Source organism: Chiloscyllium punctatum, chromosome 4 (genome assembly GCF_047496795.1).
Source record: "Chiloscyllium punctatum isolate Juve2018m chromosome 4, sChiPun1.3, whole genome shotgun sequence".
Classification (NCBI taxonomy): domain Eukaryota; kingdom Metazoa; phylum Chordata; class Chondrichthyes; order Orectolobiformes; family Hemiscylliidae; genus Chiloscyllium; species Chiloscyllium punctatum.
In genome coordinates this window covers 45,609,201-45,634,841 of record NC_092742.1, presented here as the reverse complement: position 1 = coordinate 45,634,841, position 25,641 = coordinate 45,609,201, and the positions used below count along the sequence as shown (strand labels likewise).

Sequence of the window (25,641 nt, the reverse complement as noted above, 5' to 3'; positions counted from 1 at the left end):
GTGCAGGCTGAGTTCTTAATTATAATCAAGGTGGAGTCAGATTTTCAGTAGGGGCTCGAAGATTATGGGGATAAGGCAGGAAAGTGGAGTTGAAAGTTATCAGATCAATCAAGATCTCAGTGAAGGGCAGAGTGTACTTGATGGGCTGAATAGAAGTAGACTATATCTGTTCTTATGGTAGCAGATATCAGATATTGCTAATATTTTCAATTAACTGCAGATAGTTAACCCTCCCTTTAGAATCTATCTTTATTACAATATATGCACTCTGAAATGTTCTCTTAAATATTTGATATTATAACACTATTGACCTATCTTTTATCTTCATTTGCCAGTTTGCTTTAACTAGCTCTGTTTTCATGCCCTAATAATTCCTCTTATTTAAGTTTAAAATACTAGTCGTGCACTAGCCCTCCCCTCAAACTGATTGATTGTAAAGCTTAGTCATTTGATTGCTGCTGTCTGAGGTCACCTTCACATGAGGTTATTAATTAATCCTATCTCTTTCAACAATGCTAGGCCCAATATAGCCTGCTGTCCAATTAGTTCCACAATGTGTTCTCTAAGAACTATTCAATTTGTAAATGTGTTTTAAAAAAGATGTGACTTCATTTCCTTAGGGCACTCCAAAGTTTATTACTTTTTGAATGGTAATAACTTGTTTTGTCAGTTGCAGCAAGGGTCTAACAGGTGACTGCGTGATAAGTGTTCCAAATAGTTTGGTGTATGGGCCCAGCCCGTTTTGTAACGTTTACATTGTCCAGATTTTTCAATTTTTGAAGTGAATCGTGTCCTCTATCTCAAAACACACTTTGTTGTGTAACCGTTACCTCCAGGGGCTGCAGACTTTTATGATTAGTTATTTGTACATTAAAATTGTATTTAACATGTATTATTTCTCTTGGAGTAATTGTGATGTCAGTTTTGACCTTGGGTGAGATTTGTCATACTGTTTATCAGAAAAGCTATAACTTGTGTAAATACTCGCCTTGCATGCAAATTGTTCACCTTTGTATATACTGCTAATGTAATACAGTGAACATGAATTTTGAGGGAAATTACAATTTGCCTTTGAACTTGTGAAAACGAAGATGTTGCTCTCGTCATCACTGTTAGCGAGGGCGAATTTGCAATTGTACAAAGAATGAATAGTTAAAATCTAAATGACTTTAGTCTACTCTCGCAAGCAGAACAGAAGAGTGCCTGTGGCTAGCTCCCTAAGACCAAACACTGGAGGCGGCAGGTTGTAGTTTTAATGCTGCCATTAAAACATTAAGGTCAAGTAGTTTTTTGTAAGGAAGGGTGAGGAATTTTTAGGCTTGTTTCATTGCAAATTCATTTTGATAAACTGCCTGCCCACAAAAATGAGTTGTTTCCACATTGTATGTCAAACATTTCCATCTGTCAGAAGGAATCATCAGTTGTGCTGGATAATTTAGGAAAGTTAATGCACCAGGCTAGAATAGTGGTGCCACTGTTTAAGAAGGGTGCTGAGGGACAGGATGTACACGTATTTGGAAAAGCAAGGACTGATTAAGGATTGTCAACATGGCTTTGTATGTGGAAAATCATGTCTCACAAACTTGATTGAGTTTTTTGAAAAAATAAGAGGATTGAGGGCAGAACAGTGGACATACTCTGTACGGACTTCAGTAAAGTGGCTGACCAGGTTCCCCATGGGAGGTTAGATCTCATGAATTACAGGGAGAACTCAGCATTTGGGTACAGAACTGGCTCAAAGGTAGAAGACAGAGTGTGGTGGTGGAGGGTTGTTTTTCAAACTGGAGTGCCATAAGGATCGGTGCTGGGTCCACTACTTTTCATCATTTTATATTAATGATTTGAATGTGAGTATAAGAGGTATGTATGGTTAGTAAGTTTGCAGATGACACCAAAATTGGAGGTGTAGTGGACAGTGAAGAGGGTTACCTCCGATCACAATGGTAACTTGATCAAATGGGTCAATGGGCTAAGAAGTGGCAGATGGAGTTTAATTTAGATAAATGCGAAGTGCTGCATTTTGGGAAAGCAAACCTTAGCAGGACCTATACACTTAATGGTAAGGTCCTGGAGAATGGTGCTGAACAAAGAGATCTTGGAGTGCAGGTTTATAGCTCCTTGAAAGTGGAGTCGTAGGTAGATAGGATAGTGAAGGAGGTGTTTGGTATGCTTTCTTTTATTGTTCAGAGTATTGAGTACAGGAGTTGGGATGTCATATTGAGGCTGTTAGGCCACTGTTGGAATATTGCATGCAATTCTGGTCGTCTTCCTATCAGAAGGATGTTGTGAAACTTGAAAGGGTTCAGCAAAAATTTACAAGGATGTTGCCAAGGTTGGAGGATTTGAGCTATAGGGAGAGATTGAACAAGCTGGCGCTGTTTTCCCTGGAGCATCAGAGGCTGAGGTGTGACCTTATAGAAGTTTATAAAATCATGTGGGGCATGAATAGGATAAATAGACGAGGTCTTTTCCCTGGGGATCCAGAGGTAGAGGGCATGGGCTTAGGGTGAGAGGGGAAAGATATAAAAGAGACATTAAGGTGCAAAGTTTTCATGCAGAGGATGGTACATGTATGGAATGAGCTGTCAGAGGAAGTGGGGGAGGCTAGTATAAATGCAAAATTTAAAAGGCATTTGGATGAGTATATGAATAGGAAGGGTTTGGAGGAATATGGGCCAGATGCTGGCAGGTGGGACTAGGTTGGGTTGGGATATCTGGTCGGCATGGACTGGTTGGACCGAAGGGTCTGTTTCCATGCTGTACATCTCTATGACTCTCTAATATTTACCTACTGTTTATCTGAACATTTTGCTTATTTTGATTGAAACTGACGTTCTTTTCCATTTTATAGGATGAATGGGTTATTTGTTTTATCTTTCTTCTAAAGTCAGTGCGTAACTTTTTTAAGCATTCTAAGACCTAATGATGTGAAAATGACTGGCTGTGATGATAAGCTATGGGTCAAAAATGATATAAGAGTAATCTTTCTGTGGTTGCTGCTAAGGAACATGGACTAGTGACCAACATGGTAATGACATAGTCAAATAAAGCTGATCCTGTGTAAACTGTTCAAACATTTGGCATAAAAATGAATTCTGTATTTACGTTTTCTAAAGCTTGAATTTTATGAAATTTTACTATTATTGATTCACTTTTGATATATGCAGGATAATAAGTCAAAGGCAGGAGAGGGTCAAAAATTTGAACAAGTCACAGATTGCTACAGTTTATTCCTTACAATGTAAAGGATGTTCAATCATTGTAACTATTTTTGGAACTTCAATGTGCTGAATTGGAGGGAAGATTTAAAACTAAGATGTAACAAATTAATTTATCCACATTACTATGGAGGAGATGCAAGAATGGCAATTTGACGAACCTGCATATTGATTTTTTGGAGAGATCTGCATCAAAATTGAAGTGCAGTGCTAATTCAAAATTCCTGCTAACTCTAAATAAAATATTGAAGTATATTTAAAAAAAACTCAGCTGTGATTTTGTCCTTGATCTAAGCAAGTCCTTTTGTTAGAAAAATACCAATTCCAATATCAGTTCTTCTTTGGGCCAATCAATGTATCATGTTCATTGACAACTGTGCATTAATGTTTGAGTTATGTTGTTTCTAGACAAACTGATGAACAAACAGCAAAAACATTACTTCCACCACTGAGGTGGGAACTAAAACTAATCCCACATGTTCATCTGAGTACAGCTTATACTTAACAATCTGAACTTCCAAGTGCCATGTTCAAAATATTAAATGCCACTATTGCTAAAATTAAATTGCATATTTAATTAAATTTAAGTTTTCAATGGAAATGAGAAGCTGTTTCATATTGTACTAGGCCAGTAAATGTACAATTGGTCTTCTAAAACTACTTTGTGCAGAAAATCATTTAATAATTTGGCATTTTTAAAAATCCCCCTGAAAGCGGTAGGAGTACAGCCCAAGACTATGATGGTCACTAGAATAAATAAGATCCAGCCATCACCTTGCATCTAGAAAGTTGTCTAAGGTTAAAGTTTTATGAACAAGAATATTCCTTTCACATTGGTCAATTCTATTTACCACAATGGTTCTCCTACAAAGTTTTCATTCCATATTTTGTCATTTTGCACATCTATCAATTCACTCTTCCCTTCTTCCAATGCCATTGATATTTACTTTTTCACTGTTTGGTGGCAGTTTTAAATGTCCAATACAGATGTGTTTTTTGGTGGTCTGTTATTTACTTAGAAAAATAAAAACCATGAAGTGGGATCCTTAAATTCTGATTAGGCGGCAAGCAGTCTATCTTCAAACAGCCCTGGCTCTGTAATTACTGAGCAGTTGGTACATTTCCTCCACAAAGCTTTTTTTTAAAAGCTGTAATTTTTTGATTGCAGCTATTTGTGTTGGTTACTCCATAACTTAAGTGCAAAGACTTGTGTTTTTCTGAAAACGTTGACCTTGAATTTGCTGTTGTATTACTGAGAAACTGTTAATGCCAGCATTTGTTACTAGGCAAAGCTGATGGCAATTTCTCACGACCAGTTAAATGTAGAAATTCTGAAGCTGCTGTCAGTTATACCTTCCCCTGCTACAGGGTACATTTGATGTAGTGAAGACCAGAATCGGAGAATTGACATGAACATTGACTTTTATGTGATATTTTTGCTGCAAAACCACTGAACATGTTAAGCTTTATTGAATGAAGTGTGACCTAGTTTTAATAATGTACTGAACAGCCATTCTGACCCTTTAACAGTAGACATTAATTTTATTAATGTAAGATGAGATTGGTTGTTCTTGCATTTGTGTCCCAATACCAATATTACTGAAGCATGAGTGTCCATCATCTCTTTATGATTCTACTGTCAATAAATGTCAGTACTTGTCGCAACAGGTTTAGCAGTATTAAGGTATGCTTTCCTTTATTGGTCAGAGTATTGAGTACAGGAGTTGGGAGGTCATGTTGCGGCTATGCAGGACGTTAGTTAGGCCACTGTTGGAATATTGCATGCAGTTATGGTCTCCTTCCTATTGGAAAGATGTTGTGAAATTTGAAAGGGTTCAGAAAAGATTTACAAGAATGTTGCCAAGGTTGGAGGATTTGAACTATAGGGAGAGGTTGAATAGGTTGGGGTTGTTTTTCCTGGAGCGTTGGAGGCTGTAGAGCTTTATAGAGGTTTATAAAATCATGAGGGACATGGATAGGATAAATAGACAAAGCCTTTTCCCTGGGGTGGGAGAGTCCAGAACTAGAGGGCATAGGTTTAGGGTGAGAGGGGAAAGATATAAAGGAGACCTAAGGGGCGGTAACCTCATGCAGAGGGTGGTACATGTATGGAATGAGCTGCCAGAGGAAGTGGTGGAGACTAGTGTAATTGCAGCATTTAAAAGGCATCTGGATTGGTACATATGAATGGGAAGGGTTTGGAGGGAGATATGGGCCAGGTGCTGGCAGGTAGGACTAGATTGGGTTGGGATATCTGGTTAGCATGGACGAGTTGGACTGAAGGGCCTGTTTCCGTGCTGTATATCTCTATAACTCCAAGTAACAGTTCTGATTTCATTGAACCTTAAAATAATTCTCTGATAACTTTACATGATGCTAAGTAAAATTGGTCAAGCAGCATCCAAGGAACAGGAGAATCGATGTTTCAGGCTTAAGCCCTTCTGGCGATTCTCCTGTTCCTTGGATGCTCCCTGACCTGCTGCGCTTTTCCAGCAACACATTTTCAGCTCTGATCTCCAGCATCTGCAGTCCTCACTTTCTCCGCTAAGTAAAATTGGGTAAATATTTGTAATCTTCGAGGATCTGGCACCATCATCTCAACCCTCAAACATTTCTCTGACTCAGTGCTGTTACATGCTTCTTCTGAGCCCAGATTTTGCAGAAATGCAGATTATCATGTCTAATGGGGAGCATTTTTGAGATGGAGAATGACTACCTTTTTACTTTAAGGACAACTGAAGATGAAGATTTGTGTCAATATTTTAAATTTCAGTTGCTGCAATATTTTGTGATAAGCACTTGCTACACTGCATGGATAGTTCTGCATCTGGTTTACCCCTTCAGCTATGTTTGCTCTGAAAATAAATTAATATTGCCAATGTTAGCAACTGAGGCATTACTTAAAAGTTGTACAATTGTTCTTAGCTGAGGAATTAGTACAATTTGCTGTAGCTGTTCTAGTCGTTGATGCAATAGCAACTGCTTTAATGTGTAGCAAAACTCAGTTGACGTTCAATAATAATGTAAAAATAGCATTTTTAAAAAGTATGGGTATTTTTAAACACAATTTTCAAATCTCCAACAGACACTATAGCCTTACCTGAAAGTCATAAACCAGGTATGGAGCCTCCAGTAAATAAACAGTTATCGTAAGAAGCAACTATCAAGAAATAATTTCTGTAAAATAAATACGTTCCCAAACTGCTTTCATTTTCTCTTTTCTAAAAGATACCCACAATCCATGGAAATTTCTTCGTAACATTAAATTAAAAACCTTTCATTCTGCTTGTATGTTCATATTTAGTTGGAGCACAGTTCTACATTAATGAGCATAATACGAAACAAGCAGTTGTGGAGGATTTTAAACAAATCCCATTTATTAAATAGCAGATTAAATTTAGGTGCCAGTACCTTTGGAATTGGAAGCCAATGCTGCCTCTTCGAGGAGTGAACAAACTGCTATATTGCTGCTTAGTGAGGATTTATGTTACATCTGTGAACAAGTAGTATACTTAGCATACACAGACAACTAATACTTTTGTAAAGCATGAATTTGCTATTTCACTGCTCTATTATTGTTGCCTATTTGGAATTAAAACCCTTCCTAATTATCCATGGTGGGCATAGCACAGTGACCAAATCCTCACGGCTCTAATGAATCTTTGAAACAATTTGTGGTGTGGTGTGTGAGAATGCCAGGATTCTGAATCTTTCTCTTACCTTTTTATGTTTCTCCTCTTGCTGCCTTTCTCAAGCTACATTTTGTTTATGGGGCTGTTTTCACTTCCATTTATTTGTCCAGGAGAAGGTGCTGTTAATCTGTTGCCTTAAACCATCCCAGTCTGCAGTCACCGGAAGTGTTTGCAGTGTTGTAAGGATGGGGGTTTCAAGATTTTCACTGATTTAACAACAAAGAATGGTGAAATAGTTCAAAATCAGAATTATGTATGACATGAAGGGGAATTCACAGGTTGTGGTGTTCCTGTATAGATGCTACTGTTGTCCTTCTAGATATTAGAGGTCATCTGTTTAGAAGGTGCAGTTGAAGGAGGTGACTTAAAGTAGTGCATCTTGTAGATAGTATTCATTGCTGTCATCATGCATCAGTGTGGGAGAGAGAGAGTGAATGTTGAAAGTAGTGATGGTGCACCATTCAAGCAGGTTTATTTGTTCTGAAGAATATAAGAACTACTTGTGGTGTTGAACCTCTAGTCAGCTAGGGAAGTGGAGAATATTCCATCACACCCCTGACTTCTGCCTCATAGAAGGTGAACAAGTCTTTGGGAGGCAAAAGTTGAGTTAGTCACTACAGAAGTTTCAGCATTGAAGTGCTTTTGTAGCAACAGTATTTATATGGCAGGTCCAGTTGAGTTTCTGGTCAGTTATATTTTCCGAACATGTTAATAGTGACTGATTCTAGGGATGGAAATGTCATAGAATGTCAAGGAGCAATGATTAGACCCTCTGTTGTTGGAGATGGTCACTAACTACTGAAATCGAAAAATGCTGGAAATCACAGTGGGTTGTGCAGCATCCATTGAGAGCCTCCTACGTGATCATTGCCTAGCTTGTCTAACTTGTGTGGCATGAATATTGGTTGCCACTTATCAACCTAAGCCTGGATGTCATTCAGACCTTAGTGAATATGGATACTGATACAGTATCTGAGGAAACATGGATAGTATTGAATGTTATGTAGTTAATAGCATGCCTTGCATTTCTGACCTTTTTGATAAAGGGAAGGTCATTGATGTAACTGCCTTAATGTAGTCACTATCACATCATTTCTGGAGTTTAGCTCTTTTGTTCACATTTGGACCTAGGCTGGAACAGCTCTGTAATGGCTGGAGCAAGAGCTGAGTGGCCTGCTGATACTGAAACTGAGCATGAGTGAGCAGGTTGGACCTTAACAAATGCCACTTGACATCATGTTGGCAACCACTTTCATCACTTTTCTGCTGATTGAGAGTAGAGTGATTGGGGAGTTTGGATTTGTACTGTTTCTCGAATATAATTTTTGCTGCAGCTGAAGGCCTGCAGCACGTTATGGATGCCTAGTTTTAGGTGGTTTAATCTGTTGGAATGCAAAGTCCATTTTGCGCACATGACAGAAATGTCAGTGCGAAACTGGAACTTTGTATTCATGATGACTATAAAGTGGTCAGTCCTACTGATACTCTTACATATATTTGGAAGAAGTTTAACCACAAACTCATGTTTTGTTTCCTATTTTCATTGAAAAGAATGCTTATTTATAATCGGTATTTTATCCTAATAGATTATCTGATACAAAATTGGATTTGGAATATTTCTCCAGTTTAATTTAGGTCAGTTGTCTTGTCATTGTAGTTATTTGGTTATAAAGGTGTGTTGGACATGCTGGCCTTGTTTGCACTGGAGTTTAGGTGAGGAAAGAGTGACCTGACAGTAGTGTTTAAGAGCTTGAAAGATCTTGACAAGGTACATGTGCAAAGGATTTTTTCTCTTGCAGGTAAGTCCAGTACAGGGGCTTGGGCACTATTTCTAAATTAGGGATTGCCTGTTTTGATGGAGATGAGGGTTGTGTGACTTTGGAACTCTACCGTTGATGGAGGTGTAGGTCATTATGTCTTTAAAGGTTAAACTGACTCTCATGTCTAACATGCTCCAAAATTATTGGGGACAGATGGGATTGTGAAACGCAAACTGATCGGCTGTTGTCAATTTTCATAGTGAAGTAGGCTTGAGGAACCAAATGGTTCTCCTTTTTCTTACTCTTGTATATCTATTGACTCTTCGTCCAATCATAAATGTTGTATTTTAAATATTATGAAGCATTTCCAGAATTTGGCATTCTTTCTTTTAGTTATAGAAATGGTTGTCGTTTGTCTGGATGGAGTCACTGGATATTTAAAAATAATGAATGAGACTGATTCTGAGATTCCTACCCTGGGATAAAGGTGCTCGCAACAAGTCCATGTGCAAGATTCTTTCCCTTGCCTAACCTGTTGTGAGTGGACGTTGTAGACAACAGCCTCTCACCACTCACTCTGGGAACCTTTTTTGTTAGGCCACCTGGATTGAATCTTATAGGAGTTGTTAGCCATGGGAGATGTCTAATCTGGAGTTGAATTACTTTTGACAGGTAAGTTAATAAGGCCTTACCAACTTCAAATCTCATAAATAGATACTGTCTGATAAGTTAAATATGTTTCTCATGCAGTGACAAGTGATCAAACTTTGTTCAGAAAAGGTAAGTGATGAATAAGTTGATCAGCACTTGTGCAAGTGTCGAGGTATTTGAGTACTTTTATCCTGAAGATATAACATGCTTTTGAATTCAACAGTATTGAGATTAAGGTACACATTTGTGACTGGACCTTGTACATTTTTACATTGATGTAAAATTCAGACATCTGAACCTTTGAATTGGATGAAAAAATTGCCTGCTTTAAATTAAAGTCTGTCTGCTGAAACTTTGAGATGTAACATCATAGACACTAGTATTTTTGATCTCTGGAAGATTTGTCTATAAAGTTTGCAATGGAGTATCATTGTGAATGGTGAATTCTACTGATGTATGGCATTTTAGCAGGGTTGTTTGCATAATGGCGAATGTGATGGTGCTTTCTTTTATTGGTTGTTTTATGAGCAGATTAGTTTTGAAGAGATTTTTGAATAGCTCTTCATTTATTTTAACAGTTTGTGAGCCTTTATTCAAGGGATCATGAGTTCTCTCCACAGCAAAAAAACTAGATGTGTGGATAAAAGTTGCATGGCGGATAAACTGCAAGTAACCTATAAATCTTAAATCTTCTGACCTATAAATGTTTAAAATATTTTAAATGTTTTGTTTTTGCAGCAAATAACACTTGGAATGCTGCAGTTTTTAACATTTTTCATTTGACGTATTTTATTGATCAAGGCTTTGGTGTGCCGGGTACCATTTTAAAAATTGCATGTGATATGTAAATTCGAGAACATGAATTGTGAAGAGGTTAGTGTAGAACTTTGAAAGGGCATGGACAAGTTAGTAAGTGGGTGGTTAGGTAGCAGGTGATCTTTAATGCAGGGAAGTGAAGTGATACATTTTGGCAGGAAGAATATGGGGAAACAATGCAAAATAAAGTGCAAATTGAAACAGAATACTGGAGCAGGAGTTCCAAGTTTTATGTGCAAGTAGGTCAAGAAAGTTTGCTCCAGTGGTGTGACTGTAACATGTCTGAACAAGTTATTAAAAATTCATTCATTCCCGATGAAGGACTTCTGCCTGAAGCGTCGATTCTCCTGCTCCTCTGATGCTGCCTAACCTGCTGTGCTTTTCCAGCATCACAGTCTCGACTCTGATCTCCAGTACCTGCAGTCCTCACTTTCTCCAGGTTATTAAAAATATCTACTAAAGCTTTATAACTAGGGCTCTAGACTACAAGAGCGTGGAGGTTATATTGAACTTGTATAAGACAGTAGTTCGTGTTCAGCTGGACAACTGTATACAGTTCTGGATGTCGCATTTTAGGAAGAATGTGAAAGCATTGGAGAATGCAGGAGAAATTTAAAAGATTGGTCCCACAGATGAGGAATTTCAGCTATGAAGCTAGATTAGAGAAGGTGGAACTGTTTTCCTTAGATGGGAAGCCTGAGAAGAGCTTTGATAGAAGTGTTCAAAATTGAGAGGGGTGTGGACCCACTATATGGAGAAGATGTTTTTACTTAGAATAGTGAGAGAACATAAATTTAAAGTCATTAATTAGTAAAAAAAAAAACCAAGTGACATGAGGAAAAACTTTTTCAGAGTGAGCAGTTAATGGCTGCAATGCACTGTTTGAATGTAGTGGAGCTGGAAAAGCGCAGCAGGTCAGGCAGCATCCAAGGCGCAGGCGAATCGACGTTTTGGGCATGAGCCCTTCTTCAGGAATCTGCAATCCTCGCTTTCTCCTTGATTGTAGTGGAGGCAGGTTTAACCAAGGCATTCAAGAAGGAATTAGGTGGTTATTTAAGAAGGATCAATGTGCAAATTTACAGTGAGTAGACACTAAGTGTCATGCTTATTCAAAGAACCAGCACAGATACGATGGGTCGAATGGAGGCTTCCTGTGCTGTAATAATTCCATGAATCTGAATTGTCAAAATTTTCACGACAAGAGATATTCTCAAACAAGTTTGAAATGCATGTAACCTTTCTAATTCAATCATTTTTGAACTTTACAGCAAAACCATTTACCTCGACTGTAAAGGAGCTGAGGCTACGCCGAGATGACTTTGAAATGTTGAAAGTCATTGGCAGAGGAGCATTTGGTGAGGTGAGCAGTCAAACAAATAATGTCTTCCAACAGTGAATTGTTTCTTGAAATTCCAGTAAGTTTTACAAGGCACCTTCTTTAAAGCTATGATATGTCATAACTTATGTCACCAAAAGTAAAACATTTGGTAATTGTGTATAAGCAGATTGCAACCGTACCTTTTCAATCGAATATTTTCTACAGGTCAGGAAATTTTATCATCAAAATATGTTCTCTATAGTGATTTGAATATTGAATCTTTCATTTTTATGTGATCACGCTTTAGCAGCAAACTGTTAACACCAGTTCTCAGATGTTTTATTAATCTGCAGTAGCTACTTGATGGCAATACTCTGGCCAAATTGTGGGTTTGCGCAAGTTTATGTAAGCTATCTCCCTGTATAATCACCCCACATGTGCCCTAGTATTGCCCCCATAGTGACCAATATATGTGACTTTCTAATGCCCAAAATTCATTGACTTCAAAAATAACTGCATTCATAACATTTTTGACATCTGTATTTAATCATGTAAACTTAGTTTCGCCAAACAAGAAATGAATAGATTTTCAGGCTTATTTTACTGTTATAATTGTCAAAGTCAGAAAGGTTCTTGAAACTTTGACATTTAAAATTTAATGAAATCATGCAGCCAGCTGGAAGATTGGTCTTTCTTTGTAAAACTTTTCACTACTTGTTTATTTGTTGTGAAATTGGACAAGAACCATTTCTTTGCTGAACTTAAGCCAGTTCTGCTTCCTTTAATGTCATTTCTATTTCCTGAAAAGAGGTGGAGGACTAAAAGCTTGTCTGACAATCAACAGGGTTGCATTCCACAATTTGTTAGACACTTCCTTAATAGGCATTGTTATGACAAGGGACAGATCGACTGTTTCACTGGAATATAATACTATGTCATTACAGTGAGCAGTATAATGGATTTCACTTGCTAATATATGCCTAGACCACACTGAGTACAGCAGTTCAAAAACGCAATCTCCACCACATTTTAAATGGCAGTTAGAATAAACAGTAAATGTTGGCCAGGGCAACGAAGCCGATATCCCTTAACGTTTTTTAAAAATCCGTTGACTTTTACTCTTTGGTGCGATAGTTGTTTTTTGTGTGCTGGACTTGAAGATACATGAAAAAGTGTTAGCCTATCAGTGGTATTTTTTTAAAAAAACAAGTGAAATTAATATTTGTTTATTAACAAACAGTTAAAGGGTTTAAAGTAATAGCGTGTTAATGCAATAGTACTGGTGTGTGGTAAATTCTGTTGCTATCGCATTGGTACTCAATCACATTTGACTGGAAGCAATTGCTATACAAAATGTCTCACGGTAAAATCAGTCACTTCATTTACACACTAGTTCATAATACTAAGCAGTTGTTTAAAAGTATTTCATTTTCATGATTCACCAGTATAAAATTACAACAGGATATTGATAAATTAGGTGAATGGGTAAAGCTATAGCAGATGGATTTTAATATAAGCAAGTGTGATATTATCCATTTCAGACCTAAAAAGGATAGATCATGAAATCTGAAGATTTGAAAAGAGGGGGTATAGTCTAAGAATTCGGGCCAGGCCATTCAGGGCTTGATAGAAAGCACTTCTACTCATGAGGAGTAGTGGTGATTTGGAACACACTACTTCAAACTGCGGTTAATTTTTATTAAGCAAGGGTGTCAAGAGATATGGGGCAAGCACATGGAGTTCGGCCATAGATTAGTCATGATCTTATTGAATGACAGAGTGGGCTCAAGGACCAGAATAGTTTACCCCTAAACTGCCATATAAATACTATATCTATATTTGAAAATGTTCAAAATGCATATCTTCATACTATTCACTTGGAGGTGCAAGTGCAATCTAGAAGAATGTTGAAGTTCTCTAAGTTGAAATCATCCACCATTCATCTTCTAAAATTCTAATTAGAGATTTTTAAAATACATTTAATATTTTAAGGGTGTAAAATATATTGAACATCAGATATTGCTTGAATCAAATTGCTTTGATGGTCTGAAACTGCTTGTATAGAAATGTGTACAGAAAAAAAACCTTGATTGATATACCAAACTAACGTTCTTTCTAAACTGACTGAGTCCAATCTTGTTTACTGATGGAACAATATTCTTGTAACTATACCCCTTCTAACTTTTTAAGGATGATCAAGAATAGAGAGGACTGTAATTGGCAGGGTTGGACTTATCCTGCTTCTTGTAGACAGGATGCACCTAAGCAATTTTGTACGTTGCTGGGTAGATGCTAGCTGTACTAGATCAGCTTGATTAGGTGCACAGCTGGTTTTGGAGTGTGTCTTTCAGTGCTATTGCTGGGCTGTTGTAATGGGCGATAGCCTTTGTATTCAGTGCCTTTGGCCATTTCATGACATTATAGGGAGTGACCTGATTTGGTTGAATGCTGATATCTGGGGTGCTGAGGACTTTAGGTGAAGGCTGAAATGGATCATCCACTTTTCATTTTTCTTTAAAGATGGATGCCTGTTGCACATTCTGATGAAAGGTCACTGGATCTGAAACATTGATTCTGCTTTCTCTATAATGGATGCTGCCAGAACTGCGGAGTTTCTCTCGCAGTTTATTTTTTGTTTTGCATAACATGCTGGATTCCTGTATTGTTGAGGATAGGGCTATATGTGGAGATGCAGCCTCCTTTTGGTTCCATTATCCACCATTGCACTTGATGTGCTAGGACTGCAGGTCTTGGATCTGAACTGTTGTTTTTGGAACTGCTTAGTCCTGTCTGTTACATGATACTTTTGGCATACACACAGTCTTCTGTTGTAGCTCTGCCTCACTTTTAGGTATGCCCAGTGCTGTTTCTAGCATGCCTTCCTTCATTTTCTTTGAATCAAGCTTGATTCTCTGGCCTGATGGTGCGATAGAGGATATACCAAATCATGAAGTTGCATAGTATGATTGAATACAATTTTATTGCTGTTGTTGACCTCCAGCACCCCTCAGATGGGCTAATTTGTTCAAGTTTATGCAATGCAGCATGGCTTAATGGCTCAACAGTATGGAATATATCCTCAGACTGGATTTTGTCTCCATGATAACTGTGTTTGTTATACATACCAACACACTCATCGACAGGTGCATGCATGGTCAATAGGTAGAGTGGTGAGGGTGAGATCAAGTAGATTGTTTCCTTACCACCTGTCTAGCAGCTATGTGTTTTAAGGATCGACCAACTCTGCCAGTAGTGGTGTTACAAAGCCATATGATGGGCATTAAAATCCCCTCATCTAGATGCTTCTGTGACGTCACTGCCTTGGCATTTCCTCTTTTCATGCTCAACAGTGAGGAGGACTGATCTCTGTACACAGGAAGGCTGTGATCAGTGCTAATCAGCATTGAATATATTCGATGGCTCATTCTCCACTGTGTCAAAGAGAACTTCAAGGTCTGACAACCCTCAGGCAGCTCCTCCACTCTGTCTTAAGTGGGATACCTTATTTTGTAACTGTGCCCCTAATTCTAGATTCTCCCATAAGGAGAAACATCTTTTAAGCATCTACCCTGTCAAACTGCCTCTGAATTAAATATTTCAGTGCAATCACCCCTCATTCTTCTAAACTCCAATAACCTCCTTCATCCTTGAATCAACCTAGTAAATTAAGTGTCTCTGAATTAATATAAGCAGACCAAAACTCTGTTCTGTCCTCTCGGTGTGTTTTCAGGAATGTACTGTACAGTACAGCATGATTCTCCTATTTTTACACTCCAACCTTATTGTCATGTTCTAGTTGCCTTAATTACTTTTTATACCTGTATTCTAAGTTCTGTGATTCATGTACAAGAACATACATCCCTCTGTACTGTCGCATTTTGTAGTCTCCATTTTAATAATACTTTGCTGTTCAAACATTTCTGCCAAAATGGACAATCTCACTTTTTTTTTATTCCGTCTGCTAAATTTTTGACCACTCACTTAATCTACCTGTATTCCTTTGCAGCCAATTTGTATCCTTTTTCACAGCCCTGCTTTCCACCTATCTTTGTATTATCACAAACTTGACTGTAATGCAGTCAGTTCTTTCATTCAAGTAAATAAAAATCAAATTAATGTAAATCATAAATATTTGAGGTCCCATCATGATCTCCTTCACACTCCATTCTTTACAGTTGTCAATCTGCCAATGATCCATTTATCTTGATTCTTTGTTAGTCTGTCTTCTACCCATGAAGGTGTATCGCACTCAACACATTGAATGTGAATTTTTGTGCAGTACTTTTTATATGGCACCTTATCAAATTCCTTTGGAAATCCAAATATATATATGCTGATACCTGTTTAATCGCACTATTTGTTACATCCTTAGAGCATTCTAATAAGCATTTTAAAAACAATTTCTCTTTCTCATAATCTTGTTGACGTTGGCTTCATCATAATAGATTCTACCACTTTCCCAATGACAGATGTCAAGCTAATTGGTCTATAATTTCCTGCATTCTGCCTCCTCCCTATCTTGAAAGGAGGTGTTACATCTGGGGGATCTTCCAATAAGGTGGAGCTTTTCCAGAATCTAGGGAATGTTGCAAAGTTACAACCAATGCACCCCTCTCTCCTTGCATGCCATGAGGCATGCAGCTGTTTCTTTCTCGACCACAGCATTCGGGGCTTTTGGTCCAAGAACTTTTCAGCTTTTAATCCTATCAGTTTTCCACGCACTCTTTCTCTATTTATCAGGCTTATTTCAATCTTTTATCTTGCCATTCTTGGAATGTCTTTTGTATCTTCCAATATGAAGACATGCAAAATGCATGTTCAAAGCCTGTGCCGTATCCTTGTTTCTCAATGTTCGTTGCGTAGTCTCATCTTCTAAGGGGACAATGTCTATTTTAGGTATTCTTTTCCTTTTTATGTACTTGCTGAAATCATGAATGTGGTGGAATTCTATTCACTTGCTCTGTTCAAGAGATTCAGTACCATCCAGAAATAAACCATGGCCATGACCTGTGTTCTAATTAATTTCTCCAGCTGCTGTGTGACCTCTTGAGGTCCAAGCACATGGAAAAACCAGAAGTGAATGTATTGATGAGACATTACCTGTCAGTTGGCATATGTGGACCCTCAGATCAGCTGCACATCTTAAGGAGCAATAGTAATGACATGTCATTCACCACCTTAACCGTTAACTCCCTCCACTACAGGCACACCATCGTAACAGTGTGTGCCATCTATAAGATTATTTGTAGCATCTCATCAAGCTTCTTTCAATAGCACCTACGAAATCCCTGACCTGTACTATTGAGAGAGGCGAGGCATGCAAGAACATGTAGAAAATACTTGCATGTTCCCCTGCAGGTTGTACACCATGCTGACTTGGAACTATATCAGTAGTGCTGGAAGAGCACAGCAATTCGGACAGCATCCAAGGAGCAGTAAAATCGACATTTCGGGCAAAAGCCCTTCATCAGGAATACAGGCAGAGAGCCTGAAGGGTGGAGAGATAAGTGAGAGGTAGGGGTGGGGAGAAAGTAGCATCGAGTACAATAGGTGAGTGGGGGAGGGGATGAAGGTGGAAGGTCGGGGGGGTGGTGGGGGAGGAGGGGGGAGTGGATAGGTGGAAAAGAAGATAGGCAGGTAGGACAAGTCAAGGGGACAGTGCTGAGCTGGAAGTTTGGAACTGGGTGAGGTGGGGGAAGGGGAAATGAGGAAACTGTTGAAGTCCACGTTGATGCCCTGGGATTGAAATGTTCCGAGGCGGAAGATGAGGCGTTCTTCCTCCAGGCGTCAGGTGGTGAGGGAGCGGCGGTGAAGGAGGCCCAAGACCCCCATGTCCTCGGCAGAGTGGGAGGGGGGAGTTGAAATGTTGGGCAACAGGGTGGTGTGGTTGATTTGTGCGGATATCCCTGAGATATTCCCAAAAGCGTTCTGCTAGGAGGCGTCCAGTCTCCCCAATGTAGAAGAGACCGCATTGGGAGCAACGGATACAATAAATGATATTGGTGGATGTGCAAGTAAAACTTTGGGATGTGGAAGGCTCCTTTAGGGCCTTGGATGGAGGTGAGGGAGGAGGTGTGTGCGCAGGTTTTGCAATTCCTGCGGTGGCAGGGGAAGGTGCCAGGATGGGAGGGTGGGTTGTAGGTGGGGTGTGCACCGGATCAGATAGTCACGGAGGAAACTGTCTTTGCGGAAGGCGGAAAGGGGTGGGGAGGGAAATCTATCCCTGGTAGTGGGGTCTGTGTTTGGAGGTGGCGGAAATGTGGGCGGATGATTTGGTTTATGCGAAGGTTGGTAGGGTGGAAGGTGAGCACCAGGGCTGTTCTGTCCTTGTTACGGTTGGAGGGGTGGGGTCTGAGGGCGGAGGTGCAGGATGTGCTTGAGATGCGTTGGAGGGCATCTTTAACCACGTGGGAAGGGAAATTGCGGTCTCTAAAGAAGAAGGCCATCTGTTGTGTTCTGTGGTGGAACTGGTCCTCCTGGGAGCAGATACGGCGGAGGCGGAGGAATTGGAATATGGGATGGCATTTTTGCAGGAGGTAGGGTGTAACCCAGGAGGACCTGTTCCACTACTGAACACACCAGATGGCCTCCTTCTTTAGAGACCGCAATTTCCCTTCCTACGTGCTTAAAGATGCCCTCTAACGCATCTTGTCCTCATCCCGCACCTCCGCCCTCAGACCCCACCCCACCCCTCCAGCCGTAACAAGGACAGAACACCCCTGGTGCTCACCTTCCACCCTACCAACCTTTGCATAAACCAAATCCACTGCCGACATTTCCACCTCCTCCAAACAGAACCCACCACCAGGGATATATTTCCCTCCCCACCCCTTTCCGCCTTCCGCAAAGACCGTTCCCTCAGTGACTACCTGGTCAGGTCCACGCTCCCCTACAACCCACCGTCCCATCCTGGCACCTTTCCCTGCCACTGCAGGAACTGCAAAACCTGCGCCCACACCACCTCCCTCACCTCCATCCAAGGCCCTAAAGGAGCCTTCCACATCCCAAAGTTTTACTTGCACATCCACCAATATCATTTATTGTATCCGTTGCTCTCAATGCGGTCTCCTCTACATTGGGGGGACTGGACGTCTCCTCGCAAAGCGCTTTAGGGAACATCTCCGGGACAACCTCGCCAATCAACCACGCCGCCCTGTGGCCCAACATTTCAACTCCCCCTCCCACTCTGCCGAGGACATGGGGGTCCTGGGCCTCCTTTACCGCCGCTCCCTCACCACCTGACGCCTGGAGGAAGAACACCTCATCTTCCGCCTCGGAACACTTCAACCCCAGGGCATCAATGTGGACTTCAACAGTTTCCTCATTTCCCTTTCCCCCACCTCACCCTAGTTCCAAACTTCCAGCTCAGCACTGTCCCCTTGACGTCCTACCTGCCTATCTTCTTTTTCACCTATCCACTCCACCCTCTCTCTCTCTCCTCCCCCCCCGACCTATCACCTTCGTCCCCTCCCCCACTCACCTATTGTACTCTATGCTAGTTTCTCCCCACCCCCACCCTCCTCTAGCTTAGCTCTCCACCCTTCAGGCTCACTGCCTTTATTCCTGATGAAGGGCTTTTGCCCGAAACGTCGATTTTACTGCTCCTCTGATGCTGCCTGAACTGCTGTGCTCTTCCAGCACCACTAATCCAGAATCTGGTTTCCAGCATCTGCAGTCATTGTTTTTACCTTGGAACTATATAACCCTTCCTTAAGTGTTGCTGTGTCAAAACTTTGGAACTAGCTCACCAATATAATGTACCAACACACCACAGGCTACAGAAATTTACAAAGGCAGTACACATCACCTCCTTGAGCGCAATTAGAAATGGGCAACAAATGTTAGACTTTCCAATGGTACATTCTGAATTTAAAAAAGACTCAATGATATGGCTGCAGTTATGTAGTGACTGCAGTTATTTAGAGATTAACTAGGTTAAGTGTAATGAAACTTCCACAGAAGGAATTGGATTTCTGTAATGTACCCAGGACTGCGTTCTAAATGAATGCTCCAATTGAAAGAAAGGGATTTATGTTGGATCTAGTTTAGGAATTAGGGGTGGGCCAAGCAGGTGGCATATGGAGATGGGAGCATCTCGATTTCACTATTGCAAAACTAAGTACAGAAACTAGATAAGTAAAGGAAGTAATTAAAGGTGGAGACTGGGAACAGCCACTTTAAATGACATGAAAGCCCAGATAAATTGGAAGGAAAACTAGATGAAACAGTGGACAAATATTAGTTTTAAAAATTAAACAGAAGAAAGTACACAATCAGCCCACTTCCACCACAAATAAAGCGATGAGCAAAAGTGGACACTTTTGGACTAACGGAGAAATTAAAATAAAAATTCTAAAGCTAATTCTACAGGTTAAGAAAAGTATAGAAAACAGACAAAAATTAAAAAGAGTGGGATTAGTTATGACAAATGACTGCCAGGTAAAAAGGTACTAATGGATTTTATTATATCACTGAAAAGAGAGTTTGTCATAAAGAAAATTGCAGCTGATTTGAGTTGAAAATAAACAAAAGTATATTGATATTAAATGAGGACTTTGTCTTGGTTTTTTTTTGCAGAAGCTTTTAGTTGGTCAGTGGTAAGTTGCGAAAGGAAGTAGCAGAGCAACTAATAGGATAACTATATTTGAGGATGTATTACAATATTTAATAGAATTCGGAATTGAAAAGGGAATGATAAACTGAGGAAAGTAAGCCAATTAGGAAAGGTAAAGCAAAAGGGAAGAATAAGGAAGAAGTGAAAAGAAAGCATCAAATAAGGAAATCTAAAGGAAAGCAACTTGTGGATGGAGAGACTGCAGAAGAAAAAGAATGGAATGAATCTTTAGAAGAGAACATACAAATGTGTTTCTTTTCTAAAATGTAAATGGGTGTGGTGAAGACTTTTGTATGTTGAATGTGAGTAAGTGACAGCAAACGGATGTGCAGATTTCGTTTGTATGAGATATGCTGGAAGAGCTGTGTGACTCACTGCTGCAGGGGTTATAGTGGATCCAATCTTACCATGACCTTTCAAACATGTAGGTAAATGGGGAAGAATTCCAGGCCCTGACCGGAAATGCTGAGTACAGTCTGGGTGGCACTGTTCCTGACCCAGTAATACAGTACAACTGAGGGGGGGGAGGGGGGGTGGAAAATAACAACAGTTAGTTTAAGAAAGTGGTTATTTAAGCAGATGAACAGTTAGTTGTAAAAATGAGAAGGATAAACTAATCCATTTAAAGTAGTTCAGTATGTGCTGATTGGTAAATGTCATTTTTATAAAATATGATTTTAATTTCTTGATGAAGAAGATTGTAACTTTTGAATTTAGCTCATTGCACTTCTATATCTGGAGTTTATTTAAAAGAGGGATAAAGTACAAAAGCAAAGACATTGTGATGGATCTTTATAAAGTACTGGGCTCTACTGTTATGATACTATGGCTTTAAGAGGTGTATTTTGTCTTTTTTTGAGGAAAGGTTGATACAGAGGTGGTGTGCAGTCAGCTTCAAAGCCAATAAGATAAACAGCTTGTGAGTCCTTGGGTTTTTTTTCCCTCAAAGTTGGAATAACAGAACCAGCCTGAATTGTTGGGTCAAGCTCCCACAAAACTAGGATTTGTTGATTTTTAGTTTCAGCCTTCAGTACCAGTTCCTGCTGGGGTCTTGAAAGTGGATATCAAAGCTGTTGTTTTTTCCTCTCTCTCCGTAACAGCTAAAAGCAGGGATTTCTCTTCCTGCTGCTAGAATTGCATGTGAGATGGTCTATTTTGCTGAATTTGCCTTTGACAAGTGTGTTTATATGGGATTTACCATATCGGAACAGTTACTGTTCAGTAGTTAGATCTATTATTCTAGGTTTTCCAAGAGAATTTGTTATTCCAATTCCTTCTTTCTTTTGTTGTATTTTAACTAAAGTTTATGAATAAAGTGTATTTTGCTTCAAGACTACTAACTTGACCAATTTAATTGCATCTGGAGTGCAATGCCGAGCACATGTTTTTAAAATTAGAAAAAGCTAGGGTCAAGGCTGTCGTCGTTGTGTATGTTGAAGGGATCTGATCTGGTCCATAACACCGCACCTTAGACCAAGTGTGAATGTATTGGAGAGGGTGCAGAAACAATATAAGAAGGGTACTTACTGCAATAAGGAATTTCAGTTCCATAGATGGATTTGTGAACCTGGCTGTTCTCCTTAGAGAATGGAAGGTTCAAAGAAGATTTGATGTAAGTGTTAAAGAAGAAAGGATGAAACTATTCCTATTGGCAAGAATCAGAGAGGATGCCAATTTAAGATGATTAACAGAAGGACCAAATGTGAAAATGTTTTTTAATATACTGAGTGGTATGATCCAGAATGCACTACCCAAAGACATGGTGGAGGGGGATACAGTTGTGGCTTTCAAAAACAGAAATGGCTATGTACCTGAAGAGAGATTTTGCAGGCTATGGGGAAAGGATGAGATTGTGGAGCTTAGAAGAATTACTTCCACAGAAAAGCCTGTTCAGACACCAGTGGGAGAATTGTGGAAACACGAAAGGAAAGCATTATATGCCTCCTCTTCAAGATCACTAGATAGTTACTGATGAAGATAATTCCAGACAGACCCAAACATCCAGCCCTTGTAGCATCTAATTGTTTCTGAAATTATTATGGCTTTTCGTTTTGCTGTATTTATCTATAAGCCAGCTCCCTAAGTTACTTGTTGATGGCCCTCAAATTAGCTTTTACTCCTTATTTATTGTTCTAATTTATTTTATTTATTTTTCATTCTCAACCCACTGACACTACTTTGCTTGTCTTACAAGTCCACAGTTCTTCTCAAGTTTCTTCATTATTCAAACATTATTCAAACAGACACGAAGGATCTGCTTGTAGTTGTTCTCTGCGATGTCTTTCTTGTTACCCAGCAACCAAGGCTGGTTGCAGTTTTTTTTGTATTAATATTGTTATGCATTAGTTGGTCATGTTTAGCATAAGGTTTACTCAGATTCCTATGTCTCTTTCCTTAATCCTTAGCTTTTCAACACCATTAGATTGTGTGACATCTTTTTTTTAATCTACATGCAGTATTTTACATTCGACTGCAGTAACTTTAGACTTATCAATTCACTTTCACATTTTGTCTAATTTATTCTATAATTTGAGTTGTCTCATTTGATTCCAATACCCTTTTTGCCTAGTTGTGCATATTTGAATACATTGTATTGAATTTCTAGTTACATTGGAAATTTCCATTCAATTTAACAAGATTTTTAAAGATTTTGGTTAAATTGTATATTGTTCCTTTGTCTACTCCTTATAATATAATAATGCAGTCAGATGCAACCAAATGGAATCTTGCCATTGATTTGTAAGACTGCTATTTGTAAGATAATCAAGGAGTTCATATCTTGAATGAATCATATAATAGAAATTTGACTTCATAAAATTATTTAAACCCCAAGATTGTTTTGTAGATTAATTATTTAATGCCAGGTACTTAGTAATTCTCCTTGAACAACTGAATCCTTAGAGTATAAAGGCAGTAGGAGTATACTTAAGAGGGCAATACGGAGGGCAAAAAGGGGACATGAGATAGCTTTGACAAATAGTGAAAGAGAATCCAAAAGGTTTTTACAAATGCATTAAGAACAAAAAGGGTAACTAGGGAGAGAATAGGGCCACTCAAAGATCAGCAAGGTAGCTTTTGTGTCACGCTGCAGGAGATGGGGAAAGGTACTAAATGAGTATTTTGCATCAATGTTTATGATGGAAAAGAACATGGAAGATTGTGAGTTTTAAGATTTGTAGCTCAGGTTGAGGTTCTGGATACAGGTTTGTTCACTGAGCTGAGAAGTTTGTTTTCAGACATTTCGTCACCATACTAGGTAACATTTAGGGTGTAGGTTTGCTCGCTGCGCTGTAGGTTTGATATCCAGATGTTTCATTACCTGGCTAGGTAACATCATCAGTGGTGACTTCCAAGTGAAGCGAAGCTGCTGTCTCCTGCTTTCCATTTATATCTTTCTCCTGGATGGGGTTCCTGGGGTTTGTGGTGATGTCATTTCCTGTTCGTTTTCAGAGGGGTTGATAGATGGTATCTAGATCTGTGTGTTTGTTTATGGCGTTGTGGTTGGAGTGCCAGGCCTCTAGGAATTCTCTGGCATGTTTTTGCTTAGCCTGTCCCAGGATAGATGTGTTGTCCCAGTCGAAATGGTTTTTTTCATCCATGTGTAGGGCTACGAGGGAGAGAGGGTCGTGTCTTTTTGGTGTTCGTGTATCCTGGTGGCTAACTTTCTTCCTGTTTGTCTTGCGTAGTGTTTGTGGCAGTCCTTGCATGGAATTTTGTAGATGACGTTGGTTTTGTCCATGGGTTGTACTGGGTCTTTTAAGTTTGTTAGTTTTTGTTTGAGAGTGTTGGTGCGTTTGTGTGCTACTAGGATTCCGAGAGGTCTTAGTAGTCTGGCTGTCATTTCTGAGACGACTTTGATGTATGGTAAGGTGGTTAGGGTTTCTGGCTGTGTTTGGTCTGCTTGTTGTGGAGGAATCTGCAGACTATATTTTTCAAGTATCCATTCTTCTTGAATACGTTGTATAGGTGGTTCTCCTCTGTTTTCCGAAGTTCGTCTGTGTTGCATTGTGTGGTGGCTCGTTGGAGTAGTGTTTTGATACAGCTTTGTTTGTGTATGTTGGGATGGTTGCTGGTGTAGTTAAGTATTTGGTCAGTGTTTGTCGGTTTTCTGTATACGCTGATGTTACCTAGCCAGGTAATGAAACGTCTGGATATCAAACCTACAGCTCAGCGAGCAAACCTACACCCTGAGCTACAAACCTTGCAAAAACCTATGGGCGCAACACGCTACAACTTGCCCGAAGATGGGAAAGGAATGCCATCTGAGAGAGTTCCACCCGCGAACAACTACTTCCTGCATGAATGTTTAAGAAATGTCATTTTCTATGATGCAATTTACTGTTCATGAACATGAAATGACATCACCATAAATGATGTCACCACAGGAAATGACATCACCAACCCAAGGAACCTCAAACATAAATAGAAAGTGGGCTACACCACCACAGCTTCATTCGGAGGCTCACTGATGATATTACCTACTACAGTGACGAAACGTCTGAAAACGAACCTCCCAGCTCAGCGAGCAAACTTGCATCCAAAACATGGAAGATATAGAATGTAGGGAAATAGTGACATCTTGAAAAATGTACAAATTACAGAGGAGGAAGTGCTGGATGTTTTGAAATGCATAAAAGTGGATAAATCCCTAGGACCTGATCAGGTGTACCCTAGAACTTTGTAGGAAGCTAGGAAAGTGATTGCTGGGCCCCTTGCTGAGGTATTTGCACCATTGATAGTCACAGGTGAGGTGCCGGAAGACTGGAGGTTGGCTAAAGTGGTGCCACTATTTAAGAAAGGTGGTAAGGACAAGCCCGAGAACTAAAGACAAGTGAGCCTGACGTCGGTTGTGGGGCCTGTTGTTGAGGGACAGGATGTACATGTATTTGGAAAGGCAAGGACTGACTATGGATAGTCAACAAAGCTTTGTGCATGGGAAATAATGTCTCACAAACTTGATTTTTTTTGAAGAGTTAACTAAGAAGATTGATGAAGGCAGAGTGGCTGACGTGATCTGTTTGACGTGATCTGTTTGACGTGATCTGTTTGACGTGATCTGTTTGACGTGATCTGTTTGACGTGATCTGTTTGACGTGACCTGTTTGACGTGACCTGTTTGACGTGACCTGTTTGACGTGACCTGTTTGACGTGACCTGTTTGACGTGACCTGTTTGACGTGACCTGTTTGACGTGACCTGTTTGACGTGACCTGTTTGACGTGATCCCCCATGGGAGACTGGTTAGCAAGGTTAGGTCTCATGGAATACAGGGAGAACTAGCCATTTGGGTACAGAAGTGGCTCAAAGTAGAGGACAGAGGGTGGTAGTGAAGGGTTGTTTTTCAGACTGGAGGCCTGTGATCAGTGGAGTGCCACTAGGATCGATGCTGGGTCCACTACTTTTCATTATTTGTAAAAATGATTTGGATGTGAGCATAAGAGGTATAGTTCGTAAGTTTGCAGATGACACCAAAATTGGAGGTGTAGTGGGTAGCGAAGAAGGTTGCCTCAGATTACAATGGGACCTTGATCAGATGAGTCAAATGGCTGAGAAGTGGCAGATGGAGATTAAT

General features: G+C 39.7%; 1 protein-coding gene across 4 annotated transcripts in view; it reads left to right on the top strand.

Moving 5' to 3' along the window:
• The window catches only part of cdc42bpb (CDC42 binding protein kinase beta (DMPK-like)), a 206,973-nt gene that overhangs the window by 56,237 nt on the left and 125,095 nt on the right, over positions 1–25,641 (top strand). For all 4 annotated transcript variants that reach the window (XM_072568555.1, XM_072568554.1, XM_072568553.1 and 1 more), the window contains exon 2: positions 11,406–11,497. In XM_072568555.1, the coding sequence (XP_072424656.1) occupies positions 11,406–11,497 (92 nt within the window). The remainder of the gene's footprint in view (positions 1–11,405; positions 11,498–25,641) is intronic.